Genomic DNA, 22,280 nt, shown 5'->3' with positions numbered 1-22,280 from the left:
CTAAGACTATGTGCTGGAATATCTGCATTTAATAACGGTTATGATACCGGCAGACAGGAAGTACCTTTTGCTTATCTTAAGACAGGAACAGTAGTGCCAAGAGCCATATATATTTTTCAGGGGGGAGGTTTGATGGACACGTAGAAAAGGGGGCTGACTAGGCAATCAACTGCCCAGAAACAGGCTGCATATTAACTGAACAACTGCTGAAACCAGATACGCTTCAACGACAGTAGAAACGGAAAAGAACACACACAGATAAACGCAATGTAGAAGGCCAAAAACGAAAAGAGGGGGGGGGGAAGAGAGAACAAAAACAAAATGTACATAGCAGACTAATACACCTATGTGCAACACAATAAAAAATATATAATATTAAAGAATTCAAGTCATATTCCTCACCACTCCCAGAATGATCTCACTCGTATTACAGGTTATAAAAATGGTATTGGGTGCCCCGACCCCACAGGTATTATTGGGTAGGGCACAGTACAAACACTATGCAGATGCGTGAAGGCGGAGGGGTATTAAAGAGCACCGGTCCTGGAAACACAGAGGTGGTTGAACCCAGCAACTGCTGACTAGTGACGATCAAGGAGATGCAAATACTTCAGAGTTTGTTCAAAATTTGTATGCAAATGTATTCAGCTTAAAAATGGACCAATCAACTTAAACCTTGGTGGGATTTGATTGGTCCATTTTCAAGCTGTATATATTTGCATAAATTTGCATTAACTCAAATATTTGCATCTCATTGATCATCACTACTGCTAACGCCACTGCGGTATAAACTGAATTAAATTCAGTGATAGTCCGTGAGATGCACATATTTACATGTTCCAAGCAGCTTGGATATGGATCAAATGCAGCAGTCCATTTCCAAGGGATACAAATTTAGCATAACGTTTGCACTAACTTGGAATTAATAACATCTCGTTGACCAAATAACACCCCCTCCTGAATGACCAATATTCTTTGATAGGTTTTTGGTGCAGGCAACGGAATTTTCCATTAAGTTTTATCTGCAAAAATGTACTGCAATCAAAGCCACCGCTTTCTACATAGCAATCATTGGGCTTGGACACTCCCGCTCCCCAACAGGGCATATGAATGACTTCGCTATTAGAGAATAAACTACAGGAGAGCAGGAACAGTGAAGTATCTGAACTAAGTTGAGAAGGCTCTGGGTCCTATAGAGCAGAGTTCACCAACCCAGTCCTCAAGGCCCACCAACAGTACATGTTTTGCAGGAAACACATGCACAGGTGAGGTAATTAGTGTCTCAGCAGAGCTGATTAGCTACCTCTGAATCTATACAAAACATGCAGTGTTGGTGGGCCTAGGACAGGGTTGGGGAACACTGCAGAGGTCCTCTCTAAGTCTTCTCATTTCCCCGCTACATTTCCTGCGGGGGGGTAGTACCGAGCCGCTCATCTTCCGAAGTACTCCAAGGCTGTGTTGGGGAATAAATGTCGGACCACAGCAATGGGGGACAGCGGTGGAACGGAGGAACCCAGAGAGGGCAAGAAAGGCTCTCAGAGATCCAAACACTTCCGTCTACGTTTTTTAGAAAGAGACACGACGAGACACGATGTATCCTTCAATGCAAATCTGAAGCGAAAATAAACTTGATAATAAATTGTATGTGTAATATGGATAACAAAGAGCATTAGCAGCAAAGAGAAGAGTTAAAAAATCTTCAGTCACCTGTGCAGGAAAGTTCAAAGGGTCATTATTTCTGCTTTGTTTTATAGCTTAAAGTGGACCCAAATTAAAAATACAAGATTTCAGAAATAAAATCTATTTTCTAAATTATAATAATAAATAGCAGCCTTATTTCAGCTGCATGATGACAAATATAAAATATTTTACATTTATTGGAGAAACCCCTCCCTTCCTTTCAAATTGCCGGGATTTTTCCGGCAAACTGGTGGAGTAGATAGTGTCCAGCAATGGAGGAATTGCTAATGGCTGCCCCCAGTATAACCCTAGCTATGAAAAGAGAAGGGTGAAAAGCATGCACTGAAATGCTCATAGGTTTGAAGGAGTGTTTATTTCTTTGTATGTGTCAGAGTGGTGCAACTAAATATTTTTAATTAAAAAAAATGTTTGGTTTGGGTCCGCTTTAAAATACAGAGTGTGGTTTCTAAACTACAAATATAACAGAATGTATTTTTTTTTTTTTAAAAAGCTGTGTAACTGAAAAATATGAGACTTTTCCTTGCTACTAATGTTCTATTTGTTATCCGTACTACACATACAATTCGTTATATATTAAGTATATTTTTGCTTCCGGTTTGCTGAAAAGAGAACCTGTACTAAAAAAAAACCCTCTGGGGGATACTTACCTTGGGAGGGAGAAGCTTCAGGGTCCCAATGAGGCTTCCCTGTCCCTTGTAGCTGCGGGGAATCCAGCGCTGGCTCCCCCTAACCCAAGACAAGCTTGACAATCAAGGATGTAGTCTTACATCTCCGGGATCCAGCGCAGGCGCTCTTCATTCGGGTGAGGCAGAAATAGCCGAACCCGATCATATCCGTACTACTGCACAGGCTCAAAGGACTCGTGGATCGGCTATTTCCACCTTAACCCGAACAGAGAGCCGCTAGTGCGCCTGCGCAGGATCGCGTTAGGTAAATATTTACCTCGCCGCGGTTCGGGGGCTGCAGCGCTGGATTACCGGGGCACCGGAGGATGGGGAAGCCTCTTCAGGATCCAGAGGCTTCCCCCTCCCGAGGTAAGAATCCCCCAGAGGGTTTTTTAACATTACAGATTTTCTTGAAGTGACCCTGGTAGACACCTGCACATTAGATGCTCAATCGAAAACAGTACAAGGCTTAAAAGTATCACTGAAGTGGCACTAAAGATGTATAACAAAATCAGAAGAAGACGTTAGATCCAAGCTATATGAAAACCAAACAACGATTTTTGACACCCTTTTCCAAAATTATACACCAATGTGCATGTAGGTTCTGACGACCCAATACACCATAATACATTAAATTTATCATAAATTAATTGTGCATCATCTCTTCGGACAAGGTAAAAGATATCCACATAATAAAACATACCAGTCTAGATCTTAAATAGACTCTGTAACCTCAAAAACATCCCTTGGGGGGTACTCACCTCGGGTGGGGGAAGCCTCTGGATCCTAATGAGGCTTCCCACGCCGTCCTCTGTCCCACGGGGGTCTTGCTGCAGCCCTCCGAACAGCCGGCGACAGACCCGACTGTAAAATCAATATTTACCTTTGCTGGCTCCAGCGGGGGCGCTGTGGCTGCTTTCCGCTCCGAACTACACGGAAATACCCAATCTCAGTCGGGTCCGCTCTACTGCGCAGGCGCCGGAAACTTGCGCCTGCGCAGTAGAGCAGACCCGACGGCGATCGGGTATTTCCGTGTAGTTCGGAGCTGACAGCCGTCAGAGCGCCTGCGCAGGAGCCGGGAAGGTAAATAATGACGTCATCTTGTACAGAGGGCTGCAGCGAGACCCCCGTGGGACAGAGGACAGCGTGGGAAGCCTCATTAGGATCCGGAGGCTTCCCCCACCCGAGGTGAGTACCCCCCAGGGGATCTTTTGATGTTACAGATCCTCTTTAACACAATCCATTAAAGTGAACCAGCAGTATAAGGAAGTGAGAATAACATTACACAGACAATAAACACCTTTCTGCAAAGTTGACAGTAAACTTCCTGATTCCTTGGCCTCATTTGAACTGAAGAAGGTGCTGGTTTACTTGTTCTGAAAGACCTTTTACAGACTATACGGGGTTCAGGGGTTACTAGAACTTTATGCAATTAATTCATTAAAGTGAGTGTCAATCAATTCATTATAGATTGCAAACACTGCAAATAATCGTACAAGGGAAATTAAGCAAAAACTGGGGTCCCTTTGGAAAAGCCCTTAATTGTGCAAGGATAAAAGATTATTATTATAGCTAAAAATATGTTGTTGGGTGATCTTCTTTGACTTGGGCTAATATGTTGCTGGGGGACATTGTATTTTGATGTGGTGGGGGGATTGTACAGGTGAAACTCGAAAAATTTGAATATTGTGCAAAAGTCCATTTATTTTAGTAACTCAACTTAAAGTGGACCCAAACTAAAAATACAAGATTTCAGAAATAAAATCTATTTTCTAAATTATAATAATAAATAGCAGCCTTTTTTCAGCTGCATGATGACAAATATAAAATATTTTACATTTATTGGAGAAACTCCTCCCTTCCTTTCATATTGCCGGCAAATAATCCGGCAAACTGGTGGAGTAGATGGTGTCCAGCAAAGGAGGAATTGATAATGGCTGCCACCTGTATAACCCAAGTTATGCAAAGAGGAGGGTGAAAAGCATGCACTGAAATGCTCATAGGCTTGAAGTAGTGTTTATTTATATTTGTATGTGTCAGAGTGGTGCAACTAAATATTTTGAATTAAAAAAATGTTTGCTTTGGGTCCGCTTTAAAAGATGAAACTAATATATGAAATAGACTCATTACATGCAAAGCGAAATAGTTCAAGCCTTTGTTATGATTTTGAGGATTAGGATTTACAGCTTATGAGAACAACAAAATCAAAATCTCAGACCGTTACAATATTGTGAAAATGTTCCATTTTCTAGGCGCAAAGTGTCAGACTCTGATAAGCTAATTAATCCAAAACACCTGGTTTCCTATTTCATATATTAGTTTCACTTTTTAAGTTGAATTACTGAAATAAATGGACTTTTGCACAGTATTAAGATTTTTTGAGTTTCACCTCTAAATACTTTACTGCACTATGATCAAGCGCTCCTGACAACGCCCTTTGGGGTGAAACATGTTGAGTTAGTTTGTTAGTAGCACTGTATTATAGGAACACCCTTATGTTTCAAAAGACGGCTCCCCCTGCTGCAGGCAAACTCCTGTGTGCTACGCTGTCTCCAAGTTGTCACAACTCAGGTGGAAATAAGTAATTTAGGCACCAGCATCTGCCAGCGGCTGAACTACCTTTTTCCCCCTAATTTTGGGGTGCTATCAAATTACTGACTAAGCACCACAACTCTCATTAAGGCCTACGGCGGTGCCCAAAAGGCTGCAACAAAATTAGCCGATTCGCCCTTAGCAGGTCTGGGGAATAGTGACCCCCCCCCCCCCAGTTTCTAACAGGGGTGATGGGGAATCAATAAGGACCCCCTACATCCTGCACAGGTTTTGTGACCCACCTAGCCAACAGGCAGGGAGTGTGCAGCATATTTGCATATATTCACATCACAGAATGACGTATTTTTAGCTATAATAATAAAGTTATATCTTTTATCCTTCTACAATTAACAGCCTGTACAAAAGGACCCATGAATTCAGTAAGTTTTGAGATTTAAAACCTGATTACGTTTTTTTTAAGTCCATGAAAACACAAGGGCATGTTTAAAAAGCATTCAGACACATTTATTATGTACTTCTAACACATACGATGCTTGAGATAACGGAATTAACAATAGGGAGTAGTTGGTAAAAAATAGCCGACATAAAAGAGAGCGTTCTATAATAATGTACAGAAACACCGCTCCGCAACCCCACTCTGAAGACAATCTGACAGGGAGGTTTTACCTGCCTGGATCTGCTCTTTGTCCTGTTATTTTGGTGTACTAATCTGTCACTAAGGACCCCTACACAGCTGTCTATTGTACTGCCTGTTGGTGACTGCCAATTAATTGAAAAAAAAAACCCTAAAGCATTAATTTGTTTAGTTAAAACTTTTACGGTATTCTGTAAAGTAGAATAAAGACTGCAAGTGGTGAAATAGGAGGCGTGTCCTAAAATGGACACCGTAGCCTAAACTCTCAGACCCACCAAACTGTGTCTATGGATAGAGATAGCTTTGAAATCAGACTTTTTTTTTTGCCATAAAAACTAAATAAGAAAATTTCATAAAACCCATCAAACTGATCTGTGATGATTTTTGGGAGACCCTTTAAGTCCATGTAAAATGGCTGCCTCTAATGTGCATAAAGAACAGGTGCACTTTAATATTCGGCTGTGAGGGAGGTCGGCAGTAAGTTGCCCTGCAATTATTGCTGGCCTCTGCCACAGCCCAGCAGGTGGCGTGTTTTCCCCCCCTGGGTAAATCAGCTGTTTATATTTTACAAGGATAAGTCGGTTTCATTTTATTTTACAATGTACAAAAGTTTGTGAAGCAGAGGTGGTTGTCATGTGGGTTATTTGGCACTTGTATTGTTCTGTACATTTAAAGCACATTGCTGCTCAGCCAATGCCTTCTTCAGCTGCAGATCGTCCAGCTTCCTCCACAGCTCCTCACGCTCCAGCTCCTTCTTTTTCTCTCTGCAGGGAGGACAGACGTGTGTGAGGCTCCGGGCATAACATCAAGATGCACAGAACGTACATGGGAAGACCTGAGATTACCACGTGCACCGCTTCCTCCTACTCCGCCTAGTCATACCACGTGCACCAATCCCTCCTACTCCGCCTAGTCATACCACGTGCACAATTCCTTCCTACTCTGTCTAGTCATACCACGTGCACCGCTTCCTCCTACTCCCTCTAGTCATACCACGTGCACCGTTCCTTCCTACTCTGTCTAGTCATACCACGTGCACCGTTCCCTCATACTCCGTCTATTCATAGATTACCATGTGCACCATTCCCTCCCACTCTCTCTAGTCATATTACCATGTGCACCATTCCCTCCCACTCTCCGTAATCACAGAATACCACTTGCACCATTCCCTCCCACTCTCTCTAGTTATAAATTACCACATGCACCATTCCCTCCCACTCTCTCTAGTCATATTACCATGTGCACCATTCCCTCCCACTCTCTCTAGTCATAGATTACCATGTGCACCATTCCCTCCCACTCTCCGTAATCACAGAATACCACTTGCACCATTCCCTCCCACTCTCTCTAGTTATAAATTACCACATGCACCATTCCCTCCCATGCTCTCTAGTCATAGATTACCACGTGCACCATTCCCTCCCACTCTCTCTAGTCACAGATTACCACGTGCACCATTCCCTCCCACTCTCTCTAGTCACAGATTACCACGTGCACCATTCCCTCCCACTCTCTCTAGTCATATTACCATGTGCACCATTCCCTCCCACTCTCTGTAATCACAGAATACCACTTGCACCATTCCCTCCCACTCTCTCTAGTTATAGATTACCACGTGCACCATTCCCTCCTACTCTCTCTGGTTATATATTACCACTTGCACCATTCCCTTCCACTCTCTCTAGTCAGATGACCACGTGCACCATTCCCTCCCACGCTCTCTAGTCATATTACCATGTGCACCATTCCCTCCCACTCTCTGTAATCACAGAATACCACTTGCACCATTCCCTCTCACACTCTCTAGTCATTACCATGTGCACCATTCCCTCCCACTCTCTTTAGTCATATTACCATGTGCACCATTCCCTCCCACTCTCTGTAATCACAGAATACCACTTGCACCATTCCCTCCCACTCTCTCTAGTCATAAGCTACCATGTGCACCATTCCCTCCCACTCTCTCTAGTCATATTACCATGTGCACCATTCCCTCCCACTCTCTGTAAACAGAGACTACCACTTGCACCATTCCCTCCTTCTCTAATCACAGAATTCACTTGCACCATTCCCTCCCACTCTCTCTAGTCATATTACCATGTGCACCATTCCCTCCCACTATAGTCATATTACCATGTGCACCATTCCCTCCCACTCTCTGTAATCACAGAATACCACTTGCACCATTATCTCCCACTCTTTAGTTATAGATTACTATGTGTACCATTCCCTCCCACTCTCTCTAGTCATCGATTACCACGTGCACCATTCCCTCCCACTCTCTCTAGTCAGAGATTACCATGTGCACCATTCCCTCCCACTCTCTCTAGTTATAGATTACCACTTGCACCATTCCCTCCCACTCTCGCTAGTCAGATTACCACGTGCACCATTCCCTCCCACTCTCTGTAATCACAGAATACCACGTGCACCATTCCCTCCCACTCTCTCTAGTCATAGATTACCACGTGCACCATTCCCTCCCACTCCCTCTAGTCATAGATTACCACTTGCACCATTCCCTCCCACTCTCTTCTAGTCATAGATTACCATGTGCACTATTCACTCCCACTCTCTCTAGTTATAGATTACCACGTGCACCATTCCCTCCCATGAAAATAGTGGGGGTAAAGTTGCTGCTCCATCCTATCCTTATTTCTAAGTCCTGACAAATCATGATATCTTTTGGGAGGTGTGGCTGAGCTGCTCTCCACACCAGGAAACAAGGGTTAATTGGCGTGTGTGGGCCACTTTTTCAATTGACACCTTGGCACCAGGTACTGATAAAGTGTCTTAATTCGTTCTTCTGCCCTTGGTAGTTGGGGAGCATTTGTTGTGCAGCAGGGCCATTGAGGGGACAGCCCTCTCAGCCACTCACACCAATTGGCCCCATAAGACCAAACAGATAATCTGGTTTCTCCAGGAATAGCAGCAAAGGATTATGAGATCTAGTTTTGATTACTATATACAGTATGTAACTAATGTGTTTCGCCGAAAATAAGACAGTTTCATATTAATTTTTGCTACTAAAGATATGCTAGGGCTTTTTTTTCTGGGGATGTCTTATATTCTTCTCGCCTTCCCCACTGTGCTGCCTCTTCCTCTACTGGATCCACCTGTCCCGTGTCCTCTATTTTTTGTCCTCCTGTGTCCCGTGTCCCCCCATGTCCTCTGCTGTCCCCCATGTCCTCCAATCTCTGTGTCCTCCTCTGTCTTCCTACCGGTACGTCATCCATTTTGCTGTGCTGTCCCGTGTCCTCCGCTGACCCCAGCTCCGTGCCACCCGTGTCCCAAGTGAAGCATCGGCCTATGGGGAAGATGTTCGGCAACTTGGTCTCACGTGTGGAAACATGGCTCCGTTATTGGGCCAATAACTGAGTAACGGAGCCATGGTCCTACCCACGAGACCATCGGAGGTCACGGGACAGCTGCAGATACAGGAGACACCAGAAGGACATGGATATCGGAAGACAGAACACAAGTTGCCCCCACCGTAATGCCGCTAGGGCTTACTTTCGCGGTAGGGCTTACATTTTGAGCATGCTTGAAATTTAACCTAGGCCTTATTTTCGGGTGAGGGCTTATTTTCAGGGAAACACGTTATGGTTGAAGAGGCTTCTGATATCTGTAATTCAGCATCATCTCTGCAGGACATTCACATTTTTGTTTTAACCCATCCATCTCGGATAAGATGCCACAGAAATCATGAAACCTTTATGCACATACTTTTGCCGCTCGGCTTTGTAGGACCCTGTAAGTTCATCGAAGAGCTTCCCGTTCATTTCCATTAATGTTTTGAGCACGTTGTACACAAGAGCTACAATGGTCCTAGACAGAATAAAAGGACAACATCAGTAGAGTGCAAGCCTTATGGAAACCACAGACATCAGTAGAGTGCAAGCCTTATGGAAACCACAGACATCAGTAGAGTGCATGCCTTATGGAAACCACCTTCTTCAGTAGAGTGCATGCCTTATATAAACCACAGATACATTAGAGCAAGGGTCCCCAAACGTTTTGGGTCGAGGGCCGGGTCAACATACATCAGACTGCTGGGGGGCCGGAGTGTATACATAGAAGTCTTTAGGGGCCAGACAGTGATGCATACTAAGGTGACAACCTTCAGTCCAATTGGACAACAGTGTCACCTGATGTAGAATTTGATTGGAAACCAGCGAATTACTGCTTTCTGGCTTCATTCCATATGCGGACCACCAATATTTAAAGATGTAGCTGACCGCATCTATAATACATTTTGTGTGTGGGGGGGCCGGTAAAAAAGCCTCCGGGGGCCACATTCGGCCTGTAGGCCTTAGTTTGAGGACCACTGCATTAGATATTTCTCTGCATCTGGAAGAGGAACATTGCAGTTTGGGAATCTTTGCATCACAACCTGTTTGTTGTGTCATTCATTTGGTACTCCAGCGTATCACACCAGGCACCGAGACAGGTCACTACAGCCAGGGCTATTGAGTCAGAGTCGAGGAGTCAGAGCAATTTTGGGTAACGAGTCGGAGGTTTCAATAAATTGAGGCGTCTGGGTCTGATGATTTTTGAACCAAATCCATAGCCATTGCAAACATTAGACTAAGGAGTTGGAGTCAAGGAGTTGGAGCAATTTTGGGTACCTGGAGTCAGTGATTTCATAAACTGAAGAGTCGGAGTCGGATGATTTTTGTAACACACTCCACAGCCTTGACTAGAGCTACCCACGACTGGATGGTCCTTAGATTTACCAACTATATTGCTCATTTGAGACACTGGCTCAATACCCGCCCAGTGACCAACTTTGGACCAGGACAAAACTGTCCACCTCTCTGGTCAGATGAAAAGGATACTTTGTACAGATCTAACTTGGATATACAGTACTAGGTTTTTATTAATGTGTTGTCACAACTATTGAAAGTTCCAATGCTCTGCCTCTGAAGAAGCAACTGGTTTTAAGGCCCGCAAAACGCATGTCACACACACTCTTGAATATTAAATATGTTGACACATGGATTTTTATGATATTTGTTATTCACTGACTTATTTTAAGCTTACAATTAAAAGGTAAATCGCACTGTGCTGGATTTAACATTGACCTGTAAAACCCTCATGGTATGGAGGGGTGGTCTATACATTACTCAAACTAATTGTATACCGTTAATTTGGTGAGGATCATTTTCCAGACAGAAGTATGGAGGATGCCCACCCAGTCCAGTGTCCGTCTGTGTGTTAAAGAGAAACTCCGACCAAGAATTTAACTTTATCCCAATCAGTAGCTGATACCCCCTTTTACATGACAAATCTATTGCATTTCACAAACAGACCATCAGGGGGCGCTGTATGACTGATATTGTGGTAAAACCCCTGAGTACCGTGGTACTCTGGGCAAACTGCCACAATGTAACAATGTTCACAGACAGGAAATGGCTGTTTACAGCTGTCTGTAACAGCCAGAACAGCTAGAAACAGCTACATAACCTGCCCACAGTAACAATGTCACCATGTAATAAATGTCAGAATGTGAATCTGGGAGAGGAAAGATTTTACAATGAGCAAACACTGACTAAATCATTTATACATAATTATGGTAAAAATATAGCACTTTTTTATTACATTTTCACTGGAGTTCCTCTTTAAAGAGAACCTAAAGTGCGGATATGGAGGCTGCCATATTTATTTCCTTTTAAACAATACCAGTTGCCTGGCAGTTCTGTTGATCTCCTTGGCTTCAGTACTGTCTGAATCACGCACCTGAAATAAGCCTGCAGCTAATTTTGCCAGATTTTTGTCAAACTTCTGATCTGCATGCTTGTTCAGGGTCTGTAGCTAGAAGTATTAGATACAGAGGATCAACAGGACAGCCAGGCAACTGATATTGCTTAAAGAGACACTGAAGCGAGACTAAATCTCGCTTCAGGTCTTATATATAGCAGGGGCACATGTGCCCCTGCTAAAACGCCGCTATCCCGCGGCTTAACGGGGGTCCCTTCACCCCCAACCCACCCCCCGCAAAAGTTGGTCGTAAAATGGTCGCTGGTAATCTTCCTGGAGGCAGGGCTAACGGCTGCAGCCCTGCCTCCCAGCGCGTCTATCAGACGCGCATCGCCGCCTCTCCCCCGCCCCTCTCAGTGAAGGAAGACTGAGAGGGGCGGGGGAGAGGCGGAGATACGCGTCTGACAGACGCGCATGGGGCAGGGCTGCGGCGGTTAGCCCTGCCCCAACCAGGAAGTGCTCCCCCGCTGCACGGAGGGGGTTTGGGGGGACAGGGACCCCCGTTAAGCCCCGCTATAGCGGCGTTTTAGCAGGGGCACACATGCCCCTGCTAACTCTGAGGTCTGAAGCGAGATCTATTCTCGCTTCAGACTCTCTTTAAAAGGAAATGAATGTGACAGCCTCCATTACCCTCTCCCTTCAGTTGTCCTTTAAAGGACCACTATCACAAAAAAAACTGTACTATGTAAAATACCATACATTTATAAAAAAAAAAAAAAAATTTCTTCCTCGAGTCAAATGCGCTCGTAAATTACCGTACTTTTCTCCTATGTTGCTTTCAAATAAAGCAAGCAGTACAAATCTGACAGGTTTCAGATTAGTCCATCTCCTCATGAGGGATTCTCAGCATAATCTTTAGAAAAGCACTCTCCGAACAGGTTCTATACCAAACCCCAGTCATCCTCCCTACTCTCTTCCATACTAATTTGGCAGGTGCTGTTTAAGAAGTGCTTTAAAAAGTAAAGAAAACCTTGAGAATCCCCTTCAGGAGATGGACTAGTCCAAAACCTGTCAGATTTTACCAAGGCTGTGGAATCTGAGTCATTTTGGGTAGCTGGAGTCGGTTGTGTCAAACTGAGGAATCAGAGTCGGATGATTTTTGTACCGACTCCACAGCCCTGCCTACTGTAAGTGAAAACTGTTGGAGTGAGTATCAACATGATTATCTAAACTGCAGTATAGTGTAAAACAAAAAAAAACACACAAAAAAAGTCACTGTAAAACGTGAAAGTAATCTTTATGGGATTGTCAGTTCCTGTATTCACTCCATATTCTCTCTGTTCTAAGCAAGCTGCATTGCTGGATGCTAGTGTATGATTTATATCTGCACGTTTTCCTTCAGTAAAGAGTTCTAACCTGTTATACTGGGTGCCTACCTGCGTGTAAACAACACTAAACTCCAACAAAAGCAACAGGAGAAACGGAATTTATGGTGCATTTTACTCTTGGGAGAAATGTACTTTTCATAAATGTGTATTTTAAAGAGACTCTGAAGTCTAAAAAACAAATAAAAAAAAGTTTTTACTTCCTATTCCTCTTTGAACGCTCACTTAAAGAGAATCTGTATTGTTAAAATCGCACAAAAGTAAACATACCAGTGCGTTAGGGGACATCTCCTATTACCCTCTGTCACAATTTCGCCGCTCCCCGCCGCATTAGAAGTGGTTAAAAACAGTTTTAAAAAGTTTGTTTATAAACAAACAAAATGGCCACCAAAACAGGAAGTAGGTTTATGTACAGTATGTCCACACATAGAAAATACATCCATACACAAGCAGGCTGTATACAGCATTCCTTTTGAATCTCAAGAGATCATTTGTGTGTTTCTTTCCCCCCTGAGGGGGGAGTTCATAGCAGAACCACAACACTGAAGAACTTGGCAGCCTTCCAGACACAGGCTGACAAGTCTGACAGGGGAAAGATACATTGATTTATTACAGAGACTGTGATAGTATAAAGTGCTGCAGTAAGCCAGAACACATTAGAATAGCTTTTGGAACTTGTAGGATGATAAAAAACAGGATGCAATTTTTGTTACGGAGTCTCTTTAAACCCCCGAAATCCCTGGGCAAAACTCAACGACTTTCAAAGTCGTGGATTTTGCTTCCTGAAGGAGGCAGAGCTTTGGGCTGTAGCTCTGCCTCCATTCGCCTCAATCTGCGCTGATCACCGCCTCTACCCGCCCCTCTCAGTGAAGACAGAGGGGCGGGGAGCAGGGCTGTGGAGTCAGAGTCGAGGAGTCGGAGCAATTTGGGGCACCCGGAGTTGGAGGTTTCATAAACTGAGTCGGATGATTTTTGTACCAAATCCACAGCCCTAGTAAGTATTAGACTAAGGAGTCGGAGCCATTTTGAGTACCTGGAGTCGGAGTTGGGTCGGAGGTTTCATAAACTGAGGAGTTGGATGATATTTGTACTGACTACACAGCCCTGGCGGGGAGAGGAGGCGATCAGCGCAGATTGACAGGAGTAGAGGCAGAGCTACAGCCCAAAGCTCTGCCTCTACACGGAAGTGCTGCCCAAATCTTCCCCGGGGGATTTCGGGGGGATTAAGTGAGCGTTCGGCCTCAGGTACGCAGCGTTTCAGGTGGTACATTAATACTTAAGAGGAATAGGAAGTAAAAACTGGGTTTTTATGAGACTTCAGAGTCTCTGATTTTTTTTTTACAATGGTGGGTCTTTATTCACTCTCTGAGTCACTCTGGTGGGGGGGGGGGGGGGGGAAACCTAATCAGGTCTGAAACTCTGACCCTTCCTGGTCTGCATGCTGGTTCCAGAGGAGTGACTCAAAGGTTTATAGTCATCAGATCAGCAGGACGGCCCTGTCACAATTTTCAGAAAGTGATACAGGCCACACCAACATTTTTCTCGTCGGGTGAAGCGTTCCATTTGAGGCAATGTACTTACGGGTTCCAGTGTTCTTTGGAGATTTTGTACAAGCTACCAAACATGATTGGTAGAACTTTGTCAATGTTCTCCTCGATCAGGCTGAGAATGTACTCGTTGTTCCAGAAGTACAAGGCCCTCTCTGCAACCTGCAACAGATACATCACAAAGCTCAGTCTGATGCATCAACAAACACCAGATTATTGCCTCGCCATATTTCACAGTAGGGTTAAACTGGAAGCCACTTCTCTAATCCCAGACACGGACAATGGCAGCATTGTACCGGCTCAATAAGTGACTGTGGGCGATTTCCGAGTGGAAACTCCCACTGCAGAATTCGAGCCAACCACCAGCAAAGTGGCTATTTTGGGTTATGCAGCGTTACACAAAGGACATCATAATGTGATAGGCAGCCCTGCAGAAATGGGCATTTTATGGTGTGTTTTTATGTTCAGAGGTATGATCTTCATATGAACTGTCTAAATATAAAATGTACCATTTAAAGCCATTGTTCATATTCCATGACAGAGTGCGCCGACAGGAAAACATGCATAGCGCTGCCCCCTCCCCCCCTTAGTAACTTACTCCCCCGCTGGACAGGAAGTATGTCACTGGATCACTATTGCTCTGTGCATGCTCCTCACTTACCACGATGCCAGAGACTTGCATTGCTGCATAATTCATGCGGTAGGCATGGATCATGCGGCAACGCACTGTGGAAATTGCCCCCTCTTGCAACTAATAGGGCACCTCCAGGCACTGAAAATTACCCCTTCATGGCCTCATATCATGGCTTTGCAGAAGAGGGGGGTTTAGTTTAGAAGGGGGATTTAGGGTTGGGAGGGGGGGGGGTCTTTGGGTTAGGCACCACCATGGGTGTCTTAGGGTTAGGCACCATCCAGGGGGGACTTAGGGTTAGGCACCATCCAGGGGGGACTTAGGGTTAGGCACCATCCAGGGGGGGGACTTAGGGTTTGGCACCATCCAGGGGGGGACTTAGGGTTTGGCACCATCCAGGGGGGGACTTAGGGTTTGGCACCATCCAGGGGGGGACTTAGGGTTAGGCACCATCCGGGGAGGACTTAGGGTTAGGCACCACTAGGGAAGGGTTCTGTGTGAGAGTAGAGTAATAAAATCCAGAAGGTCCGCACACTCACAGAATAAACGTCCAAGTTTTTATTCAGACCATGTGACAATGTTCCATTCCAACGACCAACGATTCGTTTTGGGGCCCCGTGGGGTCCCCTTTGTCAAGGCAACTCATTCTATTTGTGTTACCTTGACAAAGGGGACCCCACGGGGCCCCGAAACTAATCGTTGGTCGTTGGAATGGAACATTGTCACATGGTCTGAATAAAAACTTGGACGTTTATTCTGTGAGTGTGCGGACCTTCTGGATTTGATTACTTTACTTATATGGGTCCTAGCACCTCAATCAAGTGGTGTGCAATCTTTCATCGATCTGTGTGAGAGTAGGGTTAGGTTTAGCCATCGTAAAATATAGTTACATATTACCAATATTATACTAACAAAATGCAGTAGTAGAATATCGCTAAGTTTAGCGATATTTTACTAGCGGCAATGCCCTGCTCCCTTTTTTACATGTATGCAGGGTCCTACCCCCAGTGCTTTTTTCCTCCGTGGAAGTATCAAAAGTCTCTCCCTTCCGGATGTTATCCCACCACCCCATGCGTGTACGACACCCCGGGGGTGCTGTAACATGCATGTACCGTGTTTCCTCTCGATTAAGACCTCCCCCGAAAATAAGCCCTAGCTAAGGAGGGGCTTCGGGAGGGGTGGACGCTATGTGTATTGGGAGATGTGCAGTCTCTTACTGCACCTCCCATGTGGCTGCATCCCCCTCCATTCACGTATAATTGCTCCGGTATTTGGCATGTAAGCGCAGATTGATTGTGACATAGGGGAGCGCGGTCACGTTCCTTTGCAGAGGTGTCTGCGCCTACATGCTAAATACCGGAGCAATTATATGTGAACGAAGGGGAACGCAGTCACATGGGAGGTGCGGTAAGAGACTGTACACCTCCCCATACACATAGCGACCCTCCCGGTATCACATTATGTATCTAAGGTCCCCATTACTGTATGTACATATGTACTGTGTACAGCGCCACAGGAGATGGTAGAGCAAAATAAATAAGATGTTTTGGATAGATTTATCAATGGATTGGAAAAAAACATTACATTTAATGAAAAACATATGAAAACTGGGACACATCCATTTACAAGCAATGACTGAATACCGATTGGACGTGCCCGTTTTTCACCCTTGGTGAGCTGTAAAACGCCATCATGGCCGCAGTCTCGTTATCTCCACCCACCTGAAAGTGAGAACTCGACACGCACTTTGATATTTGCTTAAACAGAGGTTCTTGAATCTTTTTAAACTGGGTTGGTTCAATGACGTCCAAAATCTCTTCTATTTCACCTAAAAACATCACCTGCGGCAAAAAGAGAATAGTAAACTTGGTAATGTAAGTTAAAGGACATCCGAGGTGAAAATAAACTGATGAGAAAAGCAATTGTATCTATCCTCCTCCTAAAAATGACGTTTTTCAAGCTATGCCACAGTTTTGTTTTACATTTAAATCTAGTTTTTAAAGGTAACCAGAGACGAAGCACCCTCATGTATTTTACCATATATATCAGTGGGAACATTAGAGAAAACACCTACCCTTCTCTCCGTTTCATTCTTCACTGCTCAGCCTGCTTGTTACCAGCCCTGATAAAATCCCCGACTGAGCATTCAGTCTGGCTTTGCTATAATGACTCAGCTATAATGATTCCTGAGCAGAGGAGAAGGGGGCAGACTTGGGCTTGAAAAGACATCAGAGAAGACAGACTCAGCTATAATGATTCCTGGACAAAGCCAGACTGAATGCTCAGTGGGGGATTTAATCAGGGCTGATAACAAACAGGTTGAGCAGTAAAGAATGAAACAGAGAGCAGGGTAGGTGTTTTCTCTAATGTTCCCATTGATGCATATGATAAAATACATGAGGTAGCTTCGTCTCTGGTTCACTTCAAGTTTTTACTGTTTCATTGTCTCTGCTCAATGACACATTCATTGAAGTACGCCAGAGCTAAAATCTATGAATTATTGACCCCTTTTATCTTTTTTCTGCTTTCAGAACAAAAGCCCAATGCTGTAGTTGTTGCAAGTAGTGAGCTGGGAAACATATACGAATATGCCTTCTACATGGGAATCGCCCTCCCACTGCTTTGCCTTGTCTTGCTGGTAATAGAGAACTGTCGCCCATTTTTTTACTCTAAGGACCAGAGCCCACTACCGCAGTTGTATCTGCATGTTAGTTAAACATCAATGTTACAGATGCTGAAAATCAGACACCTGCATTAGTGGGCTCAGGCCCTTAAAGGACTTCCGAGACCAAAAACAAGAAAATGACACTATACCTTTTTAATATCAGAATCCACGGAGGACGTCCAGCGCGTCCCCCGCACCGTTCCGCCGTCATTGCAGCCCTTTTTGTTCCCCCATGGCTCGGCCCGACCCCACTGAACGGGTCGCATGTATGCCACAAGTAAGATGGCCGCTGCCTTGAGCCGCGGCTGCGCAGTACGCTTTGCCGCGAGTGCGACTGCGCAGCCTTGGGCAGCATTACGGGACTCTGTACGCGCCGGGAGGCGGGCTAAAGGCTGCGCAGTCGCACTCGCGGCAAAGCGTACTGCGCAGCCGCGGCTCAAGGCGGCCATCTTACTTGTGGCATACATGCGACCCGTTCAGTGGGGTCAGGCCGAGCCATGGGGGAACGAAAAGGGCTGCAATGACGGCGGAACGGTGCGGGGGACGCGCTGGACGTCCTCCGTGGATTCTGATATTAAAAAGGTATAGTGTCATTTTCTTGTTTTTGGCCTCGGAAGTCCTTTAAGGTGGCCATACACTGGTCGATTTGCCATCAAATTCGACCAACAGATAGATCCCTCTCTGATTGAATCTGATCAGAGAGGGATCGTATGGCTGCCTTTACTGCAAACAGATTGTGAATCGATTTCAGCATGAAACCGATCACAATCTGTTGAGCTGCCGCCGTCCCCCCCTGCTCCGGCCGGCACGTATCCTCACTGTCACCGATGTCTTCTTCTCCGCTGGGTTCCGCATTCTGGTCCGGCTGGCTTCACTTCTTTCTGTCCGGGGAAGTTTAAACAGTAGAGGGCGGTCTACTGTTTAAACGTTCTGTCAGGACAGGAAGTGAAACCAGCTGGACCGGAACGCGGAACCCAGCGGAGAAGACGACGACATCGGTGACAGTGGTGATACCCGCCGGCCGGAGCAGGTAATGTATTGGCGCTGTATTGCGTCGGTCGTCGGGCATTCGAACGCCGTTATCGACGCACTCCCGACCCGCCAGCGATCGAGAAAAATCTTCAGCGCGGAGGGTTCGACGGGAAAGATTGATTTCGGACTGAAATCAATAGTTTGCGTTTGCGCAACGATTTCACAGCAGATTCGATCACAGTGATCGAATCTCCTGTATATCGGCAGGAAAATCGTTAGGTGTATGGGCCCCCTTAGACTGCTGCGACCATCTTTAGGCGTTGTGTTTTTGCATCCATACGCTACGGACGACTAAAGGCATTTTTATTTCCCCATATTCCTGGGCCAAGCATGTCTAAAAGACGTTTAGTACACAGTTCAGGCTCAGTGCCAACCTTCTACTTCACTAGAAATATGCAAACAATTCTAAGATGATGCAGAATTATGCAAATGTTGCAGCAAATCTATGCCGCTTGAAAATGGACCAATCAAATGCTTTCGCTGCAACATTTGATTAGTCCATTTTACAGCAGATTTTCATAATAATTAGCATAATGCTCAATCATCTCAAATTGATCTGCACCCCAATGACAATCCCAACTGAATAACATGGTAGGCATAGATTTAGGCAAGACATTTAAAGGGCAACTGAAGTAAGAGGTATGTGGAGGCTGCCATATTTATTTCCATTTAAATAATACCAGTTGCCTGGCAGCCCTGCTGATCTATTTGGCTGCAGCAATGTCTGAATAACACCAGAAAAAAAAAAGCATGCAGCTAATCTTGTCAGATAATAATGTCAGAAACACCAGATCTGCTGCATGCTTGTTCAGGGTCCTAAAGGTATTGGAGGCAGAGGATCAGCAGGACAGCCAGAGGTGTGTGTGTGTGTGTGTGTGTGTGTGTGTGTGTGTGTGTGTGTGTGTGTGTGTGTGTGTGTGTGTGTGTGTGTGTGTGTGTGTGTGTGTGTGTGTGTGTGTGTGTGTGTGTGTGGTGCGTGTGGTGCGTGTGGTGCGTGTGGTGCGTGCGTGTGTGTGTGTGTGTGTGTGTGTGTGTGTGTGTGTGTGTGTGTGTGTTATACAGTTGGCAGTCTTAAGGTTAATATTATATTTCTACAAATGCATATAAAGTCGTGGAGATTGTAAGCCAGTTACCTACCTCTTTCTGGCTACACGTTTTGGGCCAGAATTTTAACAATCCTCTAATAACCTACAAGTAAAACAAACAGTGTTTAAAAAAAATTTATTACTATAATTTTAGGTGATAAAGTGTTCCGTTAGTCTAAATTCACTCTCAGAGAAAAACAGCCCTGAAATCATATGGCACAAATACAGGAATGACAATCAGCATAGATATTAAACCTGAGGTCTGGGCATTAATTGGGCACCTGTACCTTCCATTTGCGGTTCATTTGCATCTGAACAGGCACGTCATTTGCATTTGAATAGTGTAGGTGTAATTATATGCTCCAGACATACTCTTCACAGGCAAGTTCAGGCCGGCAGCAGGCCTTGGCTGAGGATAATGTTGAATAGTGTTTGCTCACAGACACCTACAGAATTCAAAACAATCATGAAAGGGCTTCAAATACAAGGGAATAGGACAGGCTGTATTTGGAAAAGCAAAGACTTTAAAGAGGAGCTGTCAGCCATACTATTTCAGAAAAAAAACCACATACATAAGTAGATAAATACTTGCTCTACTTACATAAGATATGTATTGCACTGTCCACGTTTTGATTTTAGTAATTTTTCTACAGTAAAAAAAGAGAAAATCCTTCTTCGCATTTCCCATTTTCAGTGTAGCTATTTTGAAGCCAATCCTAATGTCATTTCCTCCCTTACCTCCTCTACCTGATTGTGTATGCATTGTCCGCCCTCCACTATAGAAAGTGCATTGTCTCAACATGAGAAATATTGGCCAATCAGAGAGGAACAGAGGTGTGGGAGCGGAAACCAGGAGGGGAAGAGGCTTCAACCAATCAGGCTGCAGTAGTTAAGTCTGAGGGGAAATAGAGAAGCAAAAAGGACAACCCAGCATGCCCTGCAACTTCCTTTGGCATACCAAATTTTGTATGTACCAAATAAGAGAGTCAGGAAAACTTGGGAATAATTATTTATCAACAAGAAAAGTAATAGTGATTTTAACTTTGGGATTGCCTGGTTAGCATCCTTATTACTTATTACCAGATAAAAATAAAGAATTTCTTTTTGATTTTATGCCCAACAGTTGCACTTAAATTCCAGCACAGGTTTGAACGAATTCAAAATTCAACTCTGCATTTAAGATCTGTCCAGAATGTTTCAGAATAACTTATGAAATACAGAAAATAAACATCTATGTATACAAGCTCTTAGGACCAGTTTCCAGTATGCAAATTATGTTGAATTTTGACGTAACGCTTAACCTCCCTGGCGGTTTATTTCCAGATTTTAGGGTCTAAAAGAGGTGCAATTTTTCTGTATGCTTTTAGACCCTAAAACCACAAAACAATCATGCTGCCAGAAAGCCTGCAGCAGCCACTGCCCGTTACTCCCCTCCCTGGAATTCAGCGCTTTAGTTCTCCCTCCGTCCTCCGGGTGGCACTGTAACCCTGTAGTGAGATCGCCGGATATCAGCATGACGACACGTGATCTCACCAGAGGGATCCAGAGCCTCCGAGGACAGGAAGGAGAACGGCTGCCAGTGTCTGGATCCTGGTGGAGGTGAAATGAAACGCCCGCTGCGCGCTATGGTGCGCTAAGCTTTGTAATAGACCTGCATGAGTCATATGCTCCTCCTATAGCCTGATGAAGCGGGATATACCTGCAAAACGCGTTGCACCTTTTTGGAGTATGTAAATAAACGATTTTTGTTGAATAATACCAACAGCATCTTGTGTCTACTTTGAGGAGGGAAGCCCACCACTGCCTCCTCCATTTTAATGAGGTTAGAGACTTTTATCCTTCTGGCGGCTCTGTCTGTGAACGTTATTTAAGTCCACCCCTGATGGAGGAGAGTTGGTCCCCTTCTTTCCGATCTACAGAGAGCGACGACTTAATCCTGAGTGAGGAGAGTTCTAATTCTCCCCACCTGCCTACATAGTGGTTGTGCCTGGATGGTAACCCTGGTTTATAAGTATTAACTTATACTTACCTAATCACACCCACAATTCCAGTACATACTACACTATACTGGACTCTCAGTGTCTCCCTCTTTATACGCAGAAAACTGAAAGACGAGTGTACCCCCTGCCTGAGAAAACTGATAAAATAAGCAGAATTTTCCTGCAGGATGTCAGGTTTTTTTCTGCATTCGAAAAACACATGAATCTCCCTGGCGATATGATTATTTCCAGATTTTATGGTCTAAAAGAAGTGTAACGTTTTTTCATGGTATTAGACCCTAAAACCGGAAAACAAAATCATGCTACTAGAGAGATCTGCAGCAGCCCAGTACTGCAGTTTTCCCTCAGTCCTCCAGGTGGCACTATAAACCTGTCATGACAGTCTGCGATCTCGCCAGGGGGATGCAGAGCCTCAGAGGAAAGGAAGGAGAATGGTTGCCGGCATCTGGATCCCAGGGGAGGAGAGTTAAAATGCCCACTACGTGCTATACTCTAACAAGCTTACCGGTGGCTACCCAGAGTCCGGCTCGGGTGTATCAGCTCCTCTTCTTTTTTTCTACCCAGAGTCTGATTAAGGGTTGCCGCTAGGGAAGCTAAGTGTGTACTAGCCCATTGGGTGAACCCAGTTTTTAGGCTCGTTTCCACTTATGCAATGCAGAGCTGTGCACATGACTCCCGGGGG

The 22,280-nt window shown here is 44.8% G+C and overlaps 1 protein-coding gene across 1 annotated transcript in view; it reads right to left on the bottom strand.

Annotated features, from left to right (window-relative positions):
• Positions 1–5,401: 5,401 nt before the first annotated feature.
• The window catches only part of PPP2R5A (protein phosphatase 2 regulatory subunit B'alpha), a 174,059-nt gene continuing 157,180 nt past the window's right edge, over positions 5,402–22,280 (bottom strand). The window contains exons 9-13 of the mRNA XM_068232937.1: positions 19,651–19,701; positions 16,538–16,657; positions 14,220–14,347; positions 9,280–9,381; positions 5,402–6,317 (exon numbers count right to left, since the gene is read on the bottom strand). Coding sequence (XP_068089038.1) covers positions 6,194–6,317; positions 9,280–9,381; positions 14,220–14,347; positions 16,538–16,657; positions 19,651–19,701 — 525 coding nt within the window. The 3' untranslated portion in view covers positions 5,402–6,193. The remainder of the gene's footprint in view (positions 6,318–9,279; positions 9,382–14,219; positions 14,348–16,537; positions 16,658–19,650; positions 19,702–22,280) is intronic.

Source organism: Hyperolius riggenbachi, chromosome 4 (assembly GCF_040937935.1).
Source record: "Hyperolius riggenbachi isolate aHypRig1 chromosome 4, aHypRig1.pri, whole genome shotgun sequence".
Lineage (NCBI taxonomy): Eukaryota > Metazoa > Chordata > Amphibia > Anura > Hyperoliidae > Hyperolius > Hyperolius riggenbachi.
The sequence above is the reverse complement of the archived record's forward strand: the minus strand, read 5'-3'. Positions and strand labels throughout refer to the sequence as shown.